Source organism: Grammomys surdaster, unplaced genomic scaffold (genome assembly GCF_004785775.1).
Source record: "Grammomys surdaster isolate TR1022 unplaced genomic scaffold, NIH_TR_1.0 125178, whole genome shotgun sequence".
NCBI classification, from domain to species: Eukaryota; Metazoa; Chordata; class Mammalia; order Rodentia; family Muridae; genus Grammomys; species Grammomys surdaster.
In genome coordinates, this window is record NW_021620070.1 from 399,927 (window position 1) to 423,937 (window position 24,011).

The 24,011-nt window shown below is 34.6% G+C and overlaps 1 protein-coding gene across 2 annotated transcripts; it reads right to left on the reverse strand.

The window, feature by feature from the left end:
• Positions 1–1,067: 1,067 nt before the first annotated feature.
• On the reverse strand, positions 1,068–21,828 carry Vbp1 (VHL binding protein 1). 2 transcript variants are annotated; one of them, XM_028785258.1, is made up of 6 exons: positions 21,707–21,828; positions 18,830–18,954; positions 15,239–15,305; positions 13,230–13,328; positions 4,419–4,557; positions 1,068–2,093 (listed from the first exon to the last, which is right to left on the reverse strand). In XM_028785258.1, exons 1-6 carry the CDS (start codon positions 21,794–21,796, stop codon positions 2,023–2,025), a joined length of 591 nt encoding a protein of 196 aa, XP_028641091.1. In that variant the 5' UTR covers positions 21,797–21,828; the 3' UTR covers positions 1,068–2,022. The 2 variants fall into 2 exon arrangements, with proteins under 2 accessions (XP_028641091.1, XP_028641092.1); XM_028785259.1 differs by having other exon boundaries at positions 1,068–1,789; positions 4,423–4,557; positions 21,707–21,803.
• Between the last annotated feature and the right edge of the window lie 2,183 nt (positions 21,829–24,011).

Sequence of the window (24,011 nt, forward strand, 5' to 3'; positions counted from 1 at the left end):
TAACAATGCTTCACTTATTTCTCAAAGCAGCTGTATCAAGCTCTGTTAACTCAACAGTGAAATGATAGAACTTTTAACTCTATAATTTCATTTTTTTGGCAATCTAGTTTCAGAAAAAATTCTAAATACAGGAAAAAGTCTTATATGAATACAGAAAGACACAGTTTAGATGCAACCCAAATGTCTAATAAAAAGAATGAGCTTACTGTGCTTCACTTATAGTTTACTGTAAAAATAGTAAATAATATTCAAATAAGAGTATTAGGTTGGCCTGATGATTCATGCTTGTAATCTTAACTCTTTGTAGGTAGAAGCAGAAGGACCTGCAAACTTGGGGACACTGAGAGTCTGTCTCAAAAGAAGAGAGCATTATTTGAGCCAATTTCATGTTAAGAATGAATACATTATAAATATACTATTTTGTTTTCTATAAATTTATGCATAAAACAAAAAGTAGAAGCTAGGCATAGAGATATACTGATTAACAGGGAAGTAGGTAAGAGATGGTAGCACACACCTGTAATCTTAGCTTTGGAAGGCTGAGGCAGGAAGATCATGAGTCTAAGGCCAAGAAAATTTATTTAAAAAAAAAAAAACTAAAAGAAAGTTTGAGAGGAGTTGATGAAAGGGAAAAACATGATCAAAATGTATGATCCAAAAAAATTAATAATATAAAAGAAAGTTTGGTATATTTTAAAGTCTTACTTGCTTATTCCTTCCAAAGGTTTTCTGTTATTTCTAAAAATATAAAAAGCTCTTAAAATATACTAGTTATGTATAAGTAAATGAATCTCATAAAAAACTGTGAAGAGACTCATGTTAAGATATTATCTGAGATTATTTTCTCATGTTAAAACAAAGTCTAATATCCCCAAAGTATTATGATATGTGTGTGGAGGGGTGAAAAATGAGTAAATCATAAAGGCTCTGCCCTTGTGCTTCAACTGGACTTAACAGTCTTCAGAACAATGCAACATAAATGATTGTTTTACCTAACTTTTGGTATTTGCCAGAAACCTAGACAGATTAAGACAAAGAATAAAATGAAAAAATTGTCAGGCAACAGGTTGAACATCACTGTTTTAATAACATGAAATACAAGTACAAAACATTGTACAAGTATACTTTTTACTACATGGAGATGGAATAACATGCACATGTTTTTACCAGAATCTGTATCACCAAGTACTTTTACCACAGTCAGTACCAATGGCTTTCCAGAGATTATATCCGTCCTATGCAATTTTATCATGAATAGAAAAGCTTACAACTCTTTTCAAACAATGCAGATTTATATTTATGTTACTATTCCTGTTCTAGGTGCTTTGGAAAACTGTTATATAATATAAAATTATCTTAGCTTAAAGTTTTGAATGGGTAGTACTCTCTCATATTGATCAAGTCTCCCTTATACTGGCATTGCAGACACAGTATACTTACTTGGGATCAAAGTGTTATGTACGTCAATAGCCTTCATACTGTGTAGGAAAGCTAACAACAATGTTCTGAAAGGTTCAGAGTATCATAAAAGCTACTAGCTAGGCAGAAATGCATGAAACCCCATTTACAGAACAAAACAGCAACAAAAGATGATAATATCCTTTAAGTACTAAAGAAGAACAATTTTACAAATAATGGAACTGTCTGTCTTTCTTGCCTCTAGAAGGTTTACCACATCAAGTGAGAGTAACATCAATCAATAAAGAAAAAGAAAATTGCTCTGGTGCCCAGCATTCAGCAGCTTCCATAGCATTCCTCACAGTTTTCGGCCATTTCAGTTAAGAGTTGTCTTATAACAGATAAAAAAACAAAAGCAGCATTACATTTTAGGGAAATATGAAAAAAATACTGTTAATTTCATAAAATATTTGAAAGTAATTTTGTTTTCATAAATAAATAAAACAGTGTTTTTAAATTTTAATCTTGCTGTGGAAAAAAAAATCAGTGAAAGTTATATCAATCTTTAAACATTGGCTTATTTAACATGTTTGGAAACCTGAATCACATTTTCAATTGCCAGTGTTATGCTTTATTCTTGGTAGAATCATCTTTGTTTCTTCGTTTTACATCCCAATTATAAACCCTGGCCATATCTACAAGAACTGTCAAGGAAAATGAAAATATAATTCCAAAGATAACAAATGAAATTATAATTTACTCATAAAGCTAAAATAAAATACAGAAATCACACAAACAAAAAGACTAGTGGCAACTACTGTTGACAGCTATGTTGCTATACTATCAATTGCTAAGAAAATCCTGTCTATTCTATATCCTAACATAGAATGTTAAAATGAGTACAATTACCAAAAACTTTATCTGGGTTAAAAGATCCTTTAGTTTACTGTGTTTGACTAGGTATTCTACAAAGCCTTAACAAGCTAGGTAAAGCCCTTTCCCTCATGGAGTTTAGATTCATTAGAACATACTCTAATGTCTCTCTACCATTCTAACTTTTCCAATTTATACATTATTATATTGATGATAAGTGGCACTTCTCTAAATTTCCTAGGACTCAATCTGGGTGACTTTTCCATTACATTTCCTTTTTCCTCACAATTGATAGCCCCCCCCCCCCCCCACCAAGGAAGGTCTAGCCTTTTGAGGAACTAGGGATTAAACAGGTGAATCAAGCATTCACAACACTAGTTAGATGATAATCCTGGCACAAACCCTCAAAAGAAACCTATCTTGCTTCACCCAAGAATTTTCTTACTACATGTTGGGGAGACTGTAGTTCCTACAATTGAAGAGCTTGGGGTAAGCCAGGAAAACAAAGTATTATGTGCAAAACAGAAAAAAAAACCCACTCTGACAGTATTGCAAAATGTTAAGAAATGCTCTGATGCTTAAACTGACATATGAACAATAAAGGAGTATCTCCAAGTAAATAAAGGGACATCATTCCAGGTAGGAGGAACAAATAAAAAAACAAAAGAAGAAAAAACAAACACCCTGGGACATTTTAGGGGTAAATAAAGCAACTAGTTATTTGAAAATTGTAATGTTCTAGAGAAGAACCTGTTTATGAAATTCATTGCATGTGATGACACTGGCTGAGGTATGAGATAAGACTGGTGGGAAGCACTCAAGATTGACTATATGCATATATTATATAAACCAGCTAATAATTGAAGTATCATAACCAGAGAATTAAAAGAAAGATGTGTGACTTGGTAAATTCATGCTAGAGATGTTGTAAAGAACAGGTCTACTATGTGTAGGTTCTACAGCACCAAAACTAAGTAATATCATAGTTCAGAAAGCCTCATGGGGAAAAGCTGACATGACTGAATCAATCTTGGTTGTTAGGAAAAGAAGTGTGAAGGATGGCACTTAGGTATTTTTCTTGAGTGTCTCAGTAACAGAAAGAAGAGCCAAAGCAGTGTCCGATTTAGCTTTAGCTTGACACAGAGTCATCATTCTGAGTGGCCTGTGACATGTCTGTATGGAATAGTCTTGTTAGTTGATGTAAGATGATCTAGTTCACTGTGGATAGCACCACTCCATGGGCAGTATAAAAAAGCTAGCTGAGGATGAGTATGGGAGAGTCAATAAGAAGTGAGCCTATGTGGTTTCTGCTTCCAATTCTTGCTCTGACTTCTCTCAGTGATAAGCTGTAACCTAGAGGGAAGTACACACCAAATAAATGGTTTCCTCCCCTAGGTTGCTTTTGGTCAGATTGTTTTACCATAGCAACAAAAAGGAAACGAAAACAGAGGAGAAAAGAGCTTGTAAGCATTCCTTCCCCTCCAAATTTCCCCTATAAATTTTGTATTCCATTTCAAAACAGCTTAAGTTTTACCTCCTAAAAAAGCATTTCCTGACCTAATTCCAGGACACATCTATCATTCCAAAACTTTAAATTATACTGATGCTAAATACATGGACTTCTTTATAACTTCTATGAGGTCATCATGGACCTATTTTATATATGCAGTTTTAACAGGGAAAGACTTTAATACACTTTTTCCCCTCTACTGATTTTTTTGACTTCTATGGCTTAGCACACTTGCAGAAATTGCAAAGACCTTTTAAAGACTGGGTCTCACTATGTAGCCCAGGGTGGCCTCAAGTTGACAATACTCTTGCCTCAGATTCTGAAGTGCTGAGATTACAAGCATGGATCACTTCACCTAACTTATAGAAGACTTTTAAATGTTTGTGAAATTATCCTATTATAAAGATATCTTAGTAAAATATTTGAAAACAAACTTATTTCATCACTGTGAACCTGCTGTCCATGTCTTTATTACATTTCTAATTTATTATTCAATCTTTAAACTTTTTCAATGACAGTCATTATCTTATGCAATCTCTAACTTCACATTTATTTAAGAATAAAGTCATTCTTCCCATGAAAACAATATTTAAGTTTTTTTTTTAAATCTTTCTCCTTTTATTTATTAAAAGGATACTGACTTCTGTAGTAGTAAACTGATCTCGAAGAAAGTCAAGGTCTTCTTCAAGAGAATCAAGATTCTTTGTGGCAGTTGATAAATTCTTTTCCAACAATGCTTGAGCTTCATCAATATCATATTCAAGCATTACATTAGCCTGAAGAAAAATAGTCATGACAATTACTTAATAATCTCTAGCTTAGGGCAAATATCTGAAAACTGCAGCCCTTGGGTTAAACACAGTCCACTTGTCTTGGACTTTGCTACAGTAGGGCATAAAACAAAGACCATATATCCTAAAAAGCAGAAAATATTACTGTTTGACAGTTTACAGAAAATTTGCTGACCACTGAATTACAGGTATATAGAAAATGAGGTATCGATACACAAAATCACAACACACATTTTGAAATGAAGTGTGCAAAAGGTAGAATAGTGTGTGTTACTATTTCTGTAAAAAGACAGATGGATGTGGTCTTACCTATGTATTAATTTTTTCTTGAAGAATATCAAGAAATAGACTGTTGATTACTTAAAGGCAGGTACACTGAGCTAATGAGAAGTAGGCTTTCATAGATGCCCTTGCTATAAATTTAATATTTGTCCTCCAGAATGAAAAGTACCAAATTCATATACTAGTGGTATTTGGAGATGACATCTTTGGTAAATAATCAGACTTACATGACATCATGAGAAAGGAACCTCCAAGATGTCATTAGTAACTTTATAAAAAGAGAGAGCCAAACTAGTATGTTTACTGTTTCACTATGTCATGTCCTCTGCCATATTATGATACAGCTCTTACCTGTAGCTCTCACTTGATGCTAACACTATCCTTGTGAATTTCCCAGTTTCCAGATGCATCAAATAAATCTCAATTCTTTATAAATTTCCCAGTCTTTGATAATTCAGTTATAGCAAGAGAAAATTACTAGGATAGTGCTTTTGTGCCTCTTAAATTACATATAAATGTATTTGCCAAACAAGAATTAAAGCTTAGCATAAAGGCTCATGGCTATAATCCTGGAATGCAGAAAGATAAGGAAGAAGAATTTCAAGTTCAAGGCCAGCCTGTGCCATCTAGTAAGAGTTTATCTCAAGAAAGCAAAACAAACAAAAAACCTCAAACCTGTAATGTCAGTACTCATGAGGGAGAGACAAAAAGGGTCAGGAGTTCATGATCATTCTCAGCTATATAGTTTATTACAAGCTTAGGATACATAACAATCTCTCAAAAAACAAAGAAGCATAAAGCAAAAAGCATTAACCCAGCATTTAAGATTCTGAGGCAGGAAGAGTTGGAGGTCAAGGCCAGCCTGGGCAACAAAGGAAGACTTTGCCACAAACAACAACAACAAAAAAAACAGCAAGTAAGGACATAGTTCATTGGTAGAATACCTGTCTAGCTTATGCAAGGCTCTGTGTTCTGCAAGAAGATAGGTGGTTGTAATGGTAGTTATTCAACCTCAAATAACTAAAAAGCAGTAACCAAAAACAAACAAAAAACTCCCACAAAACTAACATTAATAGGCTGGACATGGTAGTTCATGCTTTTAATACCAGAACTTTGGAGGAAAAAGCAGAAGAATCTCTGTGAATCTTGCTATAGACTCTATATAGCAAGTTCTAGGAAAGACAGGACTACATAGAAAGACTCTGTATCACAAAAAAAAGGAAGCAAGAAAGCAAGCAAACAAACAAACATTAAAAGCCAGGAAACATACATAACTCAAAAACACTGAAACTGTATGTTGTCACAAAATGTATTCACAATAGCCAAAAAGAAGAAATAAACCAAATATCTATTAGTTGATAATGAATAAACACAGTGTGGTTTATACACACAACAGGATGCAGTAAAGAAATGAAGATGATACACAAAGAAAGAAAATAAACTGGTAGTTGCTACAGCTTCTTAGCCATCTGGTAAAGGTCAAGTGTGGTGGATACCAGAGGAAAGGAGGTAGTAAAAAGAATGTAGAATGAAGAAATGGAGTTTCTTTATGGGGTAAATAAAATGTTCTGGAGATACAAAGAGGTGATGGTTGCACAACTATCAACACAATAAAAACTATATACTTTCAAATAGCAATTTTTTTACACACTGAAGGCCTAAAATCAGCCATAGGCCTAATATCAGCAATAGGCCTGTCATACATGTATACTAACACCAAGTCTTGGGTCTCTGTGGAAAAACATTGAAACAGATGGCTATAAGCTATTATAAACAGGCAGCTTTCATGGAAATTTATAAGCCTGAGTAGTCATAGACCTTGTAAATAGGTAGCCTTGGCAGATAATACCAACTTAGATAAAGACAAGTGAACCATAGATACAGTCATAGTAACCTGTCCCCTGAACCTTCACCCAGCAGATACCATGTTCTGAAAGATATCTGTATTCCCCCTGAACACCCACACTCCAGTGTCATCCCCTTCCCCACGTCCTGTCTTTCTGTGTTTATAACCCCTGTGTGAATAAGTAAAAATTATGATTTGACTTAAAAAATAATAAAAAAATTTAAAAATTAAATAAAAATTAAAAAAAAGAAAAAACAAAAATAGCAAATTTTATCTTAATTGTTAACAAGAGAGAAAGTCTCAAAGAGATGATTTGAGATTTACACAGCGTAGATATGGGACTCCAAATAATATCAGTACACTAACTGGAAGACAGGAGTTTTAAGTCAGACACAAAGGACAAATAAAGCAAGCTATATTATTTACATGTAGATGCTTTTTAAAACTGAATGTAGCTGAGCGGTGGTGGCGCACGCCTTTAATCCCAGCACTTGGGAGGCAGAGGCAGGCGGATTTCTGAGTTCGAGGCCAGCCTGGTCTACAGAGTTAGTTCCAGGACAGCCAGGACTACACAGAGAAACCCTGTCTCGAAAAACCGTAAAAAAAAAAAAAACTGAATATATAGTGATTATCAGAGACTGGGAGGAATTTTGGGATAGAGGATAGAAGGAATTTGGTAATGGGTAAAGTACAGTTCTAGGGTTCTAAAGAACACTATTAACTACAATTCATAACACTGTACTATCTCTATATATTTGGAGAAGGGATGTTTTGACAGTCTTACCTGGTAGTCCAGGCTAACCTTGAACTTGAGGCCATTAGCCTACCAAATGCTAAGATTATATGTACTGCTATGATGCCTGACCTCTATTATATAGTTGATAAAATACTAGAAAACAGGAGCTTAAATGCAAAGTGGTAAAGGGATGGAAACATTAATTGCCCTTAGTAAATCAGTATTCATTATATAGACAGACTAAATTACCATATTGTCCCCTATAAATATGTATAGTCAAAATAATAATTAAGGGGTTGGTGTAGATCAGAAATACAGCAACAGCTTAACAGACATTAAGTCCCTCAATTCAACCCTAGCATCGCAAAATAATTATTATTCAATTTTAAAGGCCTGTAAGAAGGTTGAATCTTCCCAGAGGATCTATACAAACTACCCAGGCAGAGAACAGATAATCACCAACACTGTAAATGTTTCCTGTGTACATTTCTAGTTATCCCCAACACTCTCACTCCAAAATTAATCATTTTCCTGACTTCTCTAATAGTGTAGTTTTGTCTGTAATTGAACTTTTGATAAATGAAATCACACAAGTGTATGTCCTTTTGTGATAGACTTCTCTATTAGGGGAAATATGGCTCTCTAAGCTCACAAGTCCCACTCTAAATCTGTGGCTCTAGAGAGATTTGCTTGTCAGAGTGGATCGTAACATATAGCTATGACCTGGATAAGCCTAATCTATATCAAACCTCAGGAACAGAGAATTGTTCAAGGTTGATTGCACAAGAAAATATTGCAAAGATCTGAAATATAGGATTATTCTTGTCACTGTTGGCTTTAAAGACAGAAGGGTTCGTTCATAAGGCAATAAATGCACATTCACTGTAAACACCAACAAGGAAACAGGACTTCAGTTCTACATATAGCACTGGAATGAGGCTGAAAATCATATTGGTACTTTAATTTTGGCCTTGTAACACTTGGGTCCTGAGCAGAGAACCAACCCAGTTAGACCCACTTAAATGATCATTTTAAGACTCTGTACTGAATGAGACATTACCTCAAAAATTGTTTTGTGGAGTACATAGATTTATTCTTAGACTTAACAATTCTATTCCCAAGAGGTGTACAAAAAGGGAAGCCTTTCTTTACTGGTTTATATATGCATAACTATCGGCCATAGAGCTGTTCACTAGACAGGAAATCCAAAGACAACTTAAATATTTCTTAACTTGGCAATGTTAAAACTCTATCGCAAGATTAAAAGGACAACAAGAGCTAGAAAGGTGGCAGAATGGTTAAGAGCATATGCTGTTCTTCCAAAGGACCAGAGTTTGGTTCACAGCAACCATGCTGGGCAACTGCCTGTGACTCCAGCTTCAGAGGCTCCTTCCTCTGGCCTCTGCAAATACTTATACTCAAAACAATCAATCAATTAAAATATCTCTCTCTCTCCCTCTCCCTCTCCCTCTCCCTCTCCCTCTCCCTCTCTCTCTCTCTCTCTCCTCTTTCCCCTCTTTCACTCACACGCACTCACTCACTCACACTCACATAAATCTTAAAAAAAAAAAGGAAAGCAAGAGAAAAAAAAAACCATGTTTACAAGATATCTGTGAGACTAAGTAAAAAGTCACATTGTACCAAAGAGGAAGTGGTCCTAGCTTTTAGGAAATGATAGAGCCCTCAGCAAAGAAATGACATGATATCATGTGCTCTAAAAGTATAACTGCTTGGGCAGTGATAGCTAGAAAAGCTAAAGAGAAGAATTCCAGAATGAAGGCTCTGAGGCAGAGCCTTTACTTATTTATCACCATAATCTAGGTCTAGGAAGAAGTCTAAGTGTGACCAGAAAACAAGAAACTGGAATATTAGGTAAGAGAAGTATCAAAGAGTACTAGGCTGCACTGGGACTTGCCAGCTACTCAAAAGGTTTTCCTTGAAATAAGATGAGAAATGACCACAAAGTTTAGACAGAATAATGGCATGACTCAACAGATCTTAAAGGATAGTTCTACTCATTATGTTTGAAAAGGCTTTTGGAATATAGGGGCAGAAGCAAGAAAATGAACTTAAGATGTTAATTTGAATTGAACTGTGTATGTCAAAAGATATACTGAAGCTCCAACCTCTGGTACCTAAAATCTTATGCAGAAATAAAATATATTATGGATTAAGCAATATCTTTCTTCTCCCCCCCAAAAAAATTCCAGTCTTAACCCTCAGTACTTCAGACTGCAAAAAATAATTCAAAAATTATTTAAGCATATAATTTCTTTACAAATGTAACCAAGTTAAAATTAGCTCATTCACACGTTAATACAAAAAGGAAAATTCTGAACATATACGTGCAGAGGTTATAAAGGACACATAAAGGCAGAGATCAGTGAAGAGATTTTTCCCTTATAGCCCTTAGAAAAAAATGACCCTGATTCCAAGGCTAATCTCAGACTTCTAGCTCCCAGAACCACAAAAGACACCAAGTTGACACTATCTTATAATGGAAGCTATAGAAAATATATACATACATTACTTCCACAGTCACAGCCACAAAGATGGCAAGGTACTTCCAGCAAAAAAGTGAGAAACTGTTAGCTTCTCAATATATTTAGAAGAAGGTTTGTTGAAGACCTGGCTAACAGAGTAATTTAAAAGATTCAAAGATGACTGAAAGGTTTTGTTCTTAATGACCAGATAAAAGGTTCTATTTTCTATAATATTGAAGACTGTAGGAAATGGTGGTCTATGAAAGAAATTTGAATTCAAGTATTCAAATAAGACAATAAAACAAAATAAAGATGAAAAAAGCTGGAAGTTAGCAAAGAAAATGAAAATAAAGTGATGAAAGTGAAAGAGGAGTTAGAGATATGGCTCAGGGGTTAAGAGTACATACATCTCATAGTCTGTTAGCCAGAGGACCCTGGTTGAGTTCCAATTACTCACAAGTGCCTGTATCTCCAGCTCCAGTGGATCCAACACCCTTTTCTGGCCTCCATGGGTACCAGGCATACAAATGATGCATACATAAAAAGGTAGGCAAAAATATTCATAGACATGAAATAAAAATAAATCTTTCTTTAAAAGAAAGAATAAAAGAAAAAAACAGAATAAGTACAAGGACAAACAAAAGTTATAGAGAAGAAAATCACATATAATGAAAAAGACAAAAACAGGGAACATAACAGATATTAAAAACAAAGGAGATCTAACATATTGAGTATTATTATTTTTCTAAATTAGAGAATGGGACCAAAATTATATTCATATACACACAAAAGAAATCATCTTTCTTGAAATAAAATAATACTTTAATTTTAAGAACCACATGGTCAAAGAAAAACTAAATACAGACAGCCATTCCACACTGATACACTCAGGTATATTTTCTATACTTTAGTAGCCCATGACTGAGAGATCATAGACCAGCCCTAGGTGGGGCTTATCGCTGCTGTTCCACTAAATGGTCATGTCAAACTGCCTTCTTAATATTTTGTTTATACTAGAATATTTGTGCTTCTTTTTGCAGTGGGGAGTGATTAATGCAAAGACTGATAACTGGTCTGTTCAGAATAAGTTACTGTGAATGCTCAGCCATAAAAGTTTTCTACATCAACTTCCCCCAATCCAAGGCCCAGGGAGCATCACAGATGTGGCCAGAAAGAATATAAAGGCCAGAGAAGAACTGTGAAATGCTGTCTTCTGGACATGACATGGTTGATAAATCAACTCACAGTAGCCATGACTGCCTATATGAGATTAATCTAGTTAACATTCCAGCATGGATAAAGGAGGAGTTTCAGATGCCCAACCCTTAGCTGCTGAAGGAGAGTCACTTTTCTCAGAGATGCTGCCACTGGTAGGTTGCCCATGCCTCAGCAGATGGCTCCTATAGCCATCCATATATGGTCAGTACTAATTGAAACCAGGGAGCTATTAATGATGATTAAAAGAATCACATGAAGTTTAGAAGGAAACAGGTTGAAGTGCCTGGGAGAACTGAAGGAACATAGTGGGGATAGATATGATGAAAATACATTGTATATATGTGTGAAATTTTCAGAGAATGTTAAAAGAAAATAAAAGCCTAAGTGATAAACACTGAATCTTTCCTTTTAAAAACAGAACTAAGACTAAACAGGAAATTACAGTTGTAAAACTGAAATGAACTCAACTAACAAAAATTGAGTAGATTAATTATATGATAAAAGTAAATTTCCCTGTTAAATGATCTATTGTTCATAGCACTAGAGTATCTCTTCCAACAGCAGCAAAGGAAAATCCCTCCAATAGGCAATCTGGATAGTAAGAAACAGTGTGCATTGTACACTTGCTACTTTGCATGGAAGCTTGCCTAGAGTTAAAAAAAAATTCTATATTTAGCTAGGTCTGGGGACTAAGGAAAGCAAAGTTGAAAAAGCACAGACAAGTGTCAGTCTTTAATCCCAGGACTCAGGAGGCATAGGCAGGCAGATTTCTTTGAGTTTGAGGCCAGCCTGGTCTACATAGTGAATTTCAAGACAGCAAGGGACACATAGAGAAACTCTGTCTCAAAAAAAAAAAACAGCAAAAAAAAGGAAAAATAAAAAAGAAAAAGCATAGACAAAATCTATGAAAGCATCTAAAACAGAATATTTTTAAGAACAGATTCTAGTGGCTAGAGAGATGGCTCAGTTATTAAGAGCACTAGCTGTTCTTCCAGCAAGCTAGGCTTCAATTTCCAGCACCCACATAACAGCTCACAACCATCTCTTAACTACACTTCCAGGGAATGTGATGCCCTCTTCTGGTCTCCATGAGCACCAAGCATGCATGCAGTGTATATAGATCCAAGTACATAAAATAAACTCATGAATATAAAATTTTAAAAAAAAATTTTTAACCTCAAAGTTTTTATAATCTTTTTCTCCTTAAATTTATAGTGCTCTTTCTAGAACTATTACACTCTTATAGACAAACATTTATCAGAAGTAAAACAGTACTATTTGACTTTTACTCTTCCTTCTGTTTACATGCTTTTTATATATGTTTGTATATATGTGTACATGTATGCAAACACCAGCACAACCTTAGGTGTAATCCTCAAGATCATTTAAAATAGGGTTTCTCACTGGCCCAGAACTCACCAATTAGGCAAGACTAATTGGTCAATAACTCCTAGTGATCCTCCTATCTCTGACTCCCAAGGGATAGGATCACAAACATACAATGTCTTGCATTTTTTATGTGAGTTATGGGTATTAGACTCAGATTGTCATGCTTGTAAAGCAAGTCCTTCACCAAATGAGCCACATCCTCTCCTTACTCTCTTCCTTCTGAAACATTTAAAAAAAGACAAAACATTAACTAGAGAAATAGTTGGGCATGGTGGCATGTCTGCAATCTCAGTATTTGGTAAACAAAGTCAAGAAAACTATGACTTGAAGACAGTATGGACTACATATAAGATCTTGACTTAAAAAAAAAAAAGGCTGATGAATGTAGATCCATGGTAGACTGCTTTCCCAGCACACTCAAAGCCCTGAGTGCACAGACACACAGACACACAGACACACACACACACACACACACACAGGTTTGGTCAATTTTGTCTTGATTGGGAAAAATCTTTAAACATCTTTTAAAAACACTCCTAATTCCAGTCAGTTTCTAATAAGGACTACTTGAACTCTATAGCTTTATTCCTTCTAAAATCAAAGGGAGATAAAGACATTACATATTAAAAAGAAATACTGTTATCTAGTAAGAAAACACTGGTTTACAAATATATTACTGGTTGTCGATGTAACATTTACTTACCCCCAACCACAGGCATACTTTATCAGTAGGAGGAACTGAAGCTTTGCAGTACAAGTTATCTGCCAGTAAGAATCTGGTTTCCATTGAATTGGTGGACTCCTTTAAAGAAAGGATAGTACCACAAACAGGCCAGGTTGATATCAAGGTTATAAAGGAGGAATCCCACTCATAATCCCAAGACATTTAAAACAGTACCATCATGAAGATTTACTTAGAAAAGAAATAAATGACTGTTATCACCAAATGACTGGGCATGGACTCTGACTCAGCTACTTACTAGCTGTGTAAATTTAGTATGTCACTGTTTATCTATGCCTCAAGTTCTTTATCCATAAAATAAAAATAACAATAGTCCCTACAGCTATAAAGGTTATGATAAGTTTCCAAAATACATCTTAGTTTTAAAGATACACAATGCCTTAGAATAAAAGGAAAAACAAAAGTACTTAAATGAGACTAGGAATCAAGCAGATGTCACTTTCCTAATATCTGACAAAATTGACTTCAAACTAAAATTAATCAGAACAGATAAAAAGAGAGACACATCATTCTAATCAAGGTAACAGGTAACCAAGAAGCTATTACTATCCTAAACATATATGCAAACTCTGGGACACTCAACTTCTAATCAAGGGAACAGTTAACCGAGAAGCTATTACTATCCTAAACATATATACAAACTCTGGGGCACTCAATTTCATTAAAAAAAAAACTGTACTACTAAATTTAGACACAGATAAACATCAATCCATTAGTAGGTGACTTCAATACCCCACTTTCTCCAATAGACAGGTCATCTAGACAAAAAACAGAGAAACATCAGAATTAATTGACATCATCCATCAAATGGACCTAACAGATATCTACAGAATATCATACCCAAAGACCAAAGAATATATTCTACTCAGCATCACATGGAAGCGTCTTCTAAAATAGACCACATCTCTAAGATACACTAAAAGCAGCCCTATGAGAAAAGTTTACAGCTCTAAGTGCCCTACATTTAAAAAATCAGAAAGAACACAAATAAATGGTTTAATGATGAAATTCAAAAGAACAAACCAAATCCAAACCAAATCAACATAAAAAAATAATAAAAATCAGAGCAGAAATCAACTAAATAGAAACCAGGAAAACAATTTAAAGAATCAAAAACCGAAGATCTGATTCTTTGAAAGACAAACAAAACTTAAGATACTCTTGGCTCAACTAACCAAAAGAAAGAGGGATCCAAATTAACAGAATCAGAAATGAACAGGGTAATATTACAACAGACATCAAAGAAATGTAGAATATTATGAAGGAATATTTTAAAAACCTATAATCCATTAAGCTGGAAAACCTAAAAGAAATGGGTGAGTAGGATTCAGCCAAACCACCAAAATTAAACCAAGAAGTCAATGGCCTAAACAGGCTCCTAAGAAATAAGGAGATGATATTATAGTAATAATAATCTTTCCAGCTAAAAAATAGTCCAAGACCAGAAAGATTCACAGAAGAATTATAAAAGACATTTAAAGACGATCTACACCCAATCCTTCTCAAACTATTCAAAACAACAACAAAACAACAAAAAATAAAAACAAGAAACCCCCCAAAAAATACAAAAACAGAAAACAACAGAAACAGAGAAGTCACTCCCAAACTCCTTCTACAAAGCCAGTATGCCAGTAGCACATTCATAAAAATAAAAACAAATAAATAAATATACTCCTAAATGTTATTACCTCAGAATAAAACATTTTAAAAATACCTAACATCATTTCCAATTAAAATTTTACAACATAATCTAAGTGAGGACCTTGGAATTAAGCTTCATTTTAGGGGAAGGCCACAAAGTCATCTTTTTGATGGAAGTATACTACTTTTAACATTACTGCATATGCTCAAAAAGATAGGGTGAATCCTACAGCACAAATGAAATACCAATAACCAAAGAGTGAAGGAAATCAGGTCTCTGCCAAAAAAATTCCTGATTTGCTTATACTGGCAAACAAAGGTACACTTACTTTTTTCTTCTGCATGTATTTCAAAATTTCCAAAGTCTGTTTAATTTCAGGAATCTGACCTTTCAGTCTGTGAGGAGGGAAAAAAAGGTTAACATAGTATTTTACTGGCAAAAATAAGTATCACAACCATCTTACTAGCATTGCAATTTTCAACTAATATGTCCTTAAAAATATTTACAAGTAAGTTATATTTTACAAATTTCATTTAAACATTTTTGATATAAGAAAATATTTGGTAAATATTGCAAAACTAAGTATATTTAATAAACCATATAGAAAATACTAAGGATTCAAACATTTAATTAAAATATTTAAGGGACTAAAGAGATTACTCAGTGGTTTAGAGCAATTGTTCTTTCAGAGGACCCAGATTCAATTCCTTGAACCCACATGGTGGTGGCTCACAACCATCCATAGCCCAGTTGTAGATCTGACATCAGTTCTGATCTCTACAAGCACCAGACATGCACATGGTACAGAGCCATATAGGTAGGCAAAACATTGATACATATAAAATATTTATTTTATTTTTTAATGTACATTGGAGTTTTGTCTCCATGTTTATGTCTGTTGGAGAGTGTTAGACCCTGGAGTAACATTACTGTGAACTGCCATGTGGATGCTAGGAATTGAACCTGGGTCCTCTAGAAGAGCAATTGGTCCTCTTAATCACAGAGCCATCTCTCCAGTCCCCACATAAAATATTTTTAAATTAAAAAATAAGATGTAATACTAAGCACATATATACACACAGACACACACAACATGGTATAAAAAGCCTTACTTCATCATATGTTCAACTCACTGTTGTTAACATTTCTAGAACAGGCCACATTCTGCAGAAGTGACTCACAGGCTCTGCATTTGATTATAAACTTTCATTTAAAAATAGATTCATTTTAACTAATTATTAAAACAAGATATATCCAAGTACATTAAATCTCAAATTTGAAAACATCAAGCACCTATGTAATACTGTATGGGGCTGTTTTAGATACGCATACTCAGCATACACTCAGACACAAGGTAGAAAATGATATGGACATGGAGATAGCTGAGACATAAATGTTGACTCCTACTTCATGCAAAGATAATAATGAAGACAGTCATGGGCTATCAAAAGAAAGGCAAAGATCTCTATCTACTCTTGCCACTCTTCCTCAATATAGTATTTCAAATTTTAGCCAGCAAAACAATAAATGGAAGTCAAATAGAAAAGGAAAAAAATCAAATTAGCTACAATATGATTCTATACTAAGAGAACTCCAAAGTTTCCATCAAAAGATACTTACAACTGCTAAATCTACATCCATCTCACTCTGAAAACAAGGATAATCTCATCTGATTTCAGTGAAAAACTGAATTGGATTTGATTAGTAGATGGATGAATTGGTAAATGATTTAAGCAAATATTAATATTTTCTATACAGCAATAATGGAATTCACTAAGAAAGAAATGAGAAAAACAATTCCATCCACAATAGCCACAAATGAATAAAACACACTGAGACAAAAAACAGAAACCTGACCAACAAGGTAAAATACTTCTACACTGAAAATTATAAAATACTAAACAAAGGAAATAAAGAAACTAGAAGGTAGAAGGATGTTCACTCTATGTTCATGGATGGGCAAAATTAATATTGTAAAAATGGTCATATCACCAAAAGTACTCTCTGGATTCAATGCTAAGTCCAGAAAAATTCCAATGACATTCTTCACAGAACTACAAATCACAATCCTAAAATTCGTATGAAACTCCAAATGACCAAGGTAATCTTGAACAAAAAGAGCAATGCTGGATGAATAAGAAAAAAAATAATAATGACAAAAAAAACCAGACACATAGACAGACTGCTGATATAAAACAAAGGATCTAAAAATAAAGGCATATAGCTAAAACATCACAACAAAGATGCCAACAACATCTGATGGAGAAAAGATAGTCTCTTCAATAAACAGTCCTAAGAAAACTGAATGTCCACATATAAAAAACTAAAACCATATTTCCCATCACACTGTACAAATAAAGGAAAAAAATCAAAATTCAAACTACATCAAAAATCTTGAAGTCAACACCTGACATTCAAAACTACTACAGGAAACATGAGGGAAATATTTCAAGTTATTGACATAGGCTACAATTTTTCAATAGCTCAAAATATAGAATTGAAAAATGAAATTATACCAAATTAAAAAGCTCTGCACAGCAAATGAACCAATCAGTAGACTAATGAGTACACAGGGGGTAGAAAATATTTGTCAACTATTCACCTAACAGCACACTGATTATCTAGAATGTGTAAAGAATTAAAAAAAAAAACAAAAGAAAAAAATATTCTAATAACTAAGTGGATAATGATTTGAAGTACCAAATGGCTAATAAATGTATAAAGAAAAATTCAACATCTTTAGGCCTCACAGAAATGCAAATTAAAACTACAGAGATTTCATCAAAACAATATCATCAAAAACATCAGGCTGTGATGCAGGGCTGTCATCCCAGATACTTATGAGGCAGAGATAGGAAGACTGAAAGTTCAAGAACTACCTGGACAATTAAAGAACCTATTTCAAAATAAAAAATAAAAAGGACTAGCAGTATAACTGAAAAGTGGAGCACTTGCCTAGTACACACCAAGCCCTAAGTTGATACATACCTGTAACTCAAAACATTTGGGAGGTAGAGGTAGAAGGATCAGGACCTCAAGGTCATCCTTTACTACATAGCAAATTCAAGACCAGCCTGCACTACATGAGACCCTATCTCAAAAATAATTAATTAATTAGCAATATTGGCAAGGATATACAGGAAAAAGGTACTTTATATACTGCTATATCATATAAATGCAATGTTAACTTACATAATGCAAATTATAATACCTTTTATAAAAACAACAATATGAATGTTCCTCAGAAACATAAAAATGAGGCCAAAGAAATGGTCCAAACTCCTTACCTTACTGATGAGCAACCTTAGTTCAATCTCTGAATCTCACAAAAAAAACAAAAAACAAAAACAAAACAAAACAAAACAAAAAACCACCAGGATTCAATGGCTAGCATCTGTAATCTCAGCATGGCAAGATGAGAACTGCCCAGAGGCTCACATGTCAGCTAGCCTGCACACATGTGAGCACACACATAATTGAAAAACTAAAAATGGAAATACTACTTGATTCAGTTGTATTACTCCTGAGTGCATATCCAAAGGAATTAAAGTAACCAAGTTGTGTGCATACTAATATTGTGGCACTATTCACAATAATCAAGAACAACAGGTAATTGGATAAACAGGTATGTTTGTATGGTCTATGTATGTATGTAGAAATAGAACATTATGCAATAATTTAGTAAGAATAAAAATATGTCACTTGCAACATCACTAGCAGAACTATATAGGTTATCATGTTAAACAAAATACACCAGACTAAAGTAAAAAGAAAGGGTGGTTGGTATCAGGAAACATGAATATGATCCAAGCACAATATTTGCATGTATGAATATATCAGAGTAAAATTCATTAGCGTGTACAACTTATATTCATTAATAATTATAATAAAGATTTTTAAATGTAGAAATTTTGATTACCTCCTTTTTTTTTGAGCAAGGTTGAGTTCCATAAACTTATACTTCTGATACTGTTCATCCAACTTCTTTAACACTGTATCTGCAGTTTCATTCCCAGGCTGCTTCATGAAAGAATCTACATCTTCCTTTAATATGAAAAATAATATATACAAAATTTTAAATTCATATCACAAATCTGATTTTTACCACTTTGTTTATAAAATGTAAAAGAACAATTTTGCTTTCCTCAAAGGCTTGTTTCATTTAATATTTTTTGGAAAAAAATGTTCATAAAGTATATTCTGATCAGTTTCCCCTCTCCCAACTCCTCCAAGATCCTCCCACCTCCCCAACTCCCCAATTACTCTTTCTTTAGAAAATAGGCAAACAAATAAACAAAAAGCCATAATTTTAAAAGCTGAAATGAAAAAGCAAAAAATTCATAAAAACACAAAATCTGAAATGATAGCATCCAGGCAAAAGGCCAAAAAATGCTCAAACAATATTACACAAAAATTCTACAAAAATACGATTGAATTGATTTTGTAGTAGCCATCTACTTACTGCCCAGCATGGAACCCACCCTTAAGTATGGCTAATGTACCCAGTGAGACTCAACTAGAGATAACTAATTTTTCATTTCTGAAGACTTGTTTTAATTAAAAACATAAAGAGTTAAAAATGGCTGCAGCTGGAGGTCAGTGGCATATTAGTTGCCTACAAGACAGGAGGCCCTAGGTCATGCCCAGTACTGCCAGAAGAAAAATTAAAGATAAGTTAGACACAATGGCATAGGTCTGTTATCCCAGAACTCAGGAAGTAGAAGCAAAAGGAGCCAACAAATTTGAGTCAGCCTGGACTACATAATAGCTTGTCTCAAAAAAGAAAAAAAAGTTAGAGAAAGACCATTTCAGTTTACATATTTTATGTAGCTAATTTTTTTCTTTATTTTTCTGTTTTTAATTTAAGACACATGAACTTATCTGTTTTATACATTTCCCATGTGGCCCTAGTAATAAATATGAAAATTGCTAGCAATGAAGCACACTGCCTACCCATGTGCCCTAGTCACTAAAGAACTGAGCAAATTGTGTACCAAATTTATCGTTTTTCTTACTGATTTAATTCAATTGAACACATATTTTATTTTTCAAAATAAGTCCATAAATATTGTCATCCATAGATACTCAAGACTAAGCAGCAAGATGGAAGTTGGGCAGGATTTAAATACACTCTAACATAGAATTTTATGTTGTTACATGCCACTTCCATTAGTTTTGGAACATCAAGCTAATTATGTAAAGTTTGGACTGCTTATTATATCTTATTGGTATAAAATTTAACCATAAAATTTTACAGCCAGGTGTCACAGTATCTGTCTTTAATCTCAACACTTGGAAAGAAGAGGTAGGAGGGGTGCTATGAATTTGAGGCCATCCTAAATCCAAACAGTGAGTTCTAGGCCAACCTGGGCTACAGTGTGGAGCTGTCTCAAAAAATAAAAGTATATTTTAGGATAAGACTATAAATCCCTCAGATAAAGTCTGTATTCATTAATTCCATTTCTGAAGTTACTGCTATCTGGCTACTATGTTACATTTAAGACACAATGGAAATGTATATATTTACAATCATATATATATATATATATATATATATATATATATATATATCAGGCATTATAGTAGGATCAGGAGAAATACCACAAAACTTCCTCACCTCTAAGTAGCAGAGCATGACCAAAGAGGTTCTGAAGCCCTCCTGATTGCTCAAATGCTAATTCTGGATACCTCATTCATATCCTCTATTTCTGGGTTTCATCAACTACATCTACAAAATTCAAACAACAGCAACTCCCTCCTGAAGTTTTGCAAATTTTCTAAGAAAATTTCTGAACCTCAGAAAATATTATTTCATGTAAAGATAACTTGAAAAATATTTTTTATGGCACGGCACATTGGGAATATACACAAAAATTTATTTCACTAGCATATTAAAATATACAATATAAAATGTGATTTAAGTAAAAGAAAAAGGGTCTTTTGAAGAATGTTAGCGATAAGACAAAGAGTATCTATAATTTTTGATATATACCAGAAAAGATCAAGGAAATTTTGACTTAAGATTTTATAATGTTTCGGTACAAATGAATGAGAAAATATACACAACTTAAACCTTCTCTTTGAATTTGGGTGGTCCCGTTACAAAAAACCTTCCAATTGCATTCCCCACAATTTTCACAACTGCCTAAAATTCGTTGTCTACAAACTGCTTAAACAGTATAACTAAAACTAAATAAAAATGGTTTCAAAAACCTAACACTATCCGGTTACTCATTACATAAGCTTCAATTCTTAAAGCAAGAACACATGGACTTAACGTTTGTGCTAACATCTACTTTCTAGGCAGTCTGGTTCCATTCCCAAGGAAAACGGACCTTGCTCAAGCTGACTAGGTACCACTCAGAACCCACACTCTATTAACAGCTGTTCTGCCTGCTCACTGTACTAAATGTCCATCCATCTACATCTCCAGCATCAGCACTGTCTTGAGCTCAATAACCAGCTTTTTTTTTTCCAGGTAACAGTAGACGACAATGGGCAGCAACTGGACAGTCTCAAAGGACGCCATGCCCCAACCCGCCTTGCATCCAGCTCCTGATACCCAGTCCTCCTCCCTGCTCCCTCTTCTGGGCCCAGGTAGGACTACCTTTCTTCAAAGCTATCCCTCGCCGGGCCTGAAAAGCCAAGATGCTGGTTGGGGCAACAGGCCAGGCATTCCCTTCCGGGACCCTTTAGCTCAGTTTAGCTCAGTTCCTCCCAACGATCCAGGCCTGGGAAGTGACTGGAAAGCAATCTTCAACCTCAGATCAAGACACCGAGAAACAGAGTTTCTTACCACAAACACTGCTTCAGGAATCCCTAAGTGGAGCCGCCGCCCGTTTCCAGCAGCAGTTTCTAAGCCACATCCGTCCTTACCCGCGGCCATCTTAAGAAAGCACCAGAGCAAATAACTGCTTTCCGAGGTGTCGGCCGTTGGCATCAGTGATTGGATCGTTTGCACTGCAGACCCGCCTCCCCTCCTGCGAATCTGCGTATTCATTGGTGCTTACGTTTTAGGTGGTGATTGGCTACACGCAAGTGACTGACAAGTTATAAGGGCTATGTTAGAAAAGCCAGAGGATCAATGCCAACTCCTGTGAATAGGAGTGTCAAAGATATAAGGAATGGGCAAGGTTAAAGCCCTGGGAATCCAGACCATGCCAAACCGCAACCCCACTTGAACCTCAAGATGTCAAGAGATTGCACTCCAGAGTGGCTTCTGAGGCGATCCCAATTCCCTTTCGCAGACCAGTGAACTTCATTCTGAGTGTATGCCCTGTACTCATAACAAATGCCCCACCTTTCACACCAATTTTTCTCAAAAGCCACCTTCAGTGAGATTCTTGTTGGCTTCCAGGCTCAAAAACTTTCAATATGTTTATAGTTTATGTAAAAAATTCCAACGACTGTGCTTAAATTCTTAGGTCCAAAGAATTCCCAGAGTGTTGTCCTCCACAACAACTATTTAAAAAGCAAATCTATCAATAAACCAGATATGGTGGCATAATAACTGCAGGAGACCCTATTTGGAAATAAAAGCAAATGTAGCTTATAGAACCAAGTAACTGTACGTTGGTATCCTTTTTAAAAGAGGTATGAGGCGTCATCTTTAGGAAAGAGGTAAAGTTAGAAGGCTGGGGAACAGTTGGTTGAGTTTGAGTTGCTGTGAAGAAAAGGAAGCAAGATTGGAGAACTGGAGAGAGCTAGTTTTCAATGTAGTGGGTTTTGTTTGTTACTGTATACTAAGTATATACATTAACATGCACATGAAATTGAATGAAAATCAAAATGAATAAGGAAGAATTTAAAAGTATTTGTATAGAAGATTGTGTGTGTATATAAATTTAGTTTAAAAAATAAATATAAGGACCAACAAGATGATGAATCGGTTGATATAAAGGGCTCATAGCCAAGCTTGAAATAGGAGTTCAATTTCCAGAAGCTAAATGGTGGAAGGAGAGAAATGACACCAGCAAACTGTCTTCTGACCTCCAAATCTACTTTCTAGTATGTACCCCTTCACAAAAGTACACACACACACACGTAAGTAAAAATTAACTGACATCTCTATCATTGACAAGTAATTACAACCATCTGATATTACACAAAGATGCCAAAAATACACACTGGAGGAAAGACAGTACCTTCAACAACTGGGAGAACAGGATGTTCACATATAGAAAAATGAATATGGACTCATATCCATCACCTTGCACAAAAATGGGCTTCAACTGGATCAGAGATCTCAACGTGAAACTCAAAACCCTGAAACTACTAGAAGAAAACATAGGCAGGACCCTACAAGATTTAGATGCAAGAAAGGAATTTCTGAATAGAATTCCATTCATTCAGGAAGTAAGGTCAACAACTGACAAATGGAACCTCATAAAACTAAGAGGCTTCTGTATAGCTGAGGAAACAATCAACATAGTAAAAAAATCCCACTAAGTGAAGAGAATCTTTACAAGATGAATATCTGATAGAGGATGAATATCCAGAATCTTTAAAGAACTCAAAAAACTAAGAGTCAAGAAAACAAATGACCCAATTAAAATTTGGATAAGGATCTGAATAGAGTTCTCAAGAAAGAAATAAAAATGGCTAAAATTGTGTTCAACTCCTTAGCAGTCAGGGAGATGCAAATTAAAACACTTTTGAGATTTCATCTTAATCCAGTCAGAATTTCTAACTTTAAAAGGAAAAAAAAACTGACAACAAATGCTGACAAGGGTGTGAGAAGGGGAGAACCTTCATTCACTATTGATAAGATTGCAAACTGATATACTACAGAAATCAGTATGGAGAATTCTCTAAAAGTTTAAAGTAAATCTACCATATGGCCCAGCTATACCATTCCTTGACACATACCCAAAGATTTTAGGCATCCTTACTCCTCAAACACTTGCTCACCCATATTCAATCCAGATCTATTCACAGTAGATACAAAATAGAAACAACTTAAATGATCATCAGTTAATAAATAAATGGGATAATATACACCTGGAAAGACAAATGTCACATGTTGCCTTTTATTTGTGAGTCCTAGCTCTGAACCCTTAGATTTGAGTATAAAACCTGTAACAACAGCAGAAACCAAGAAA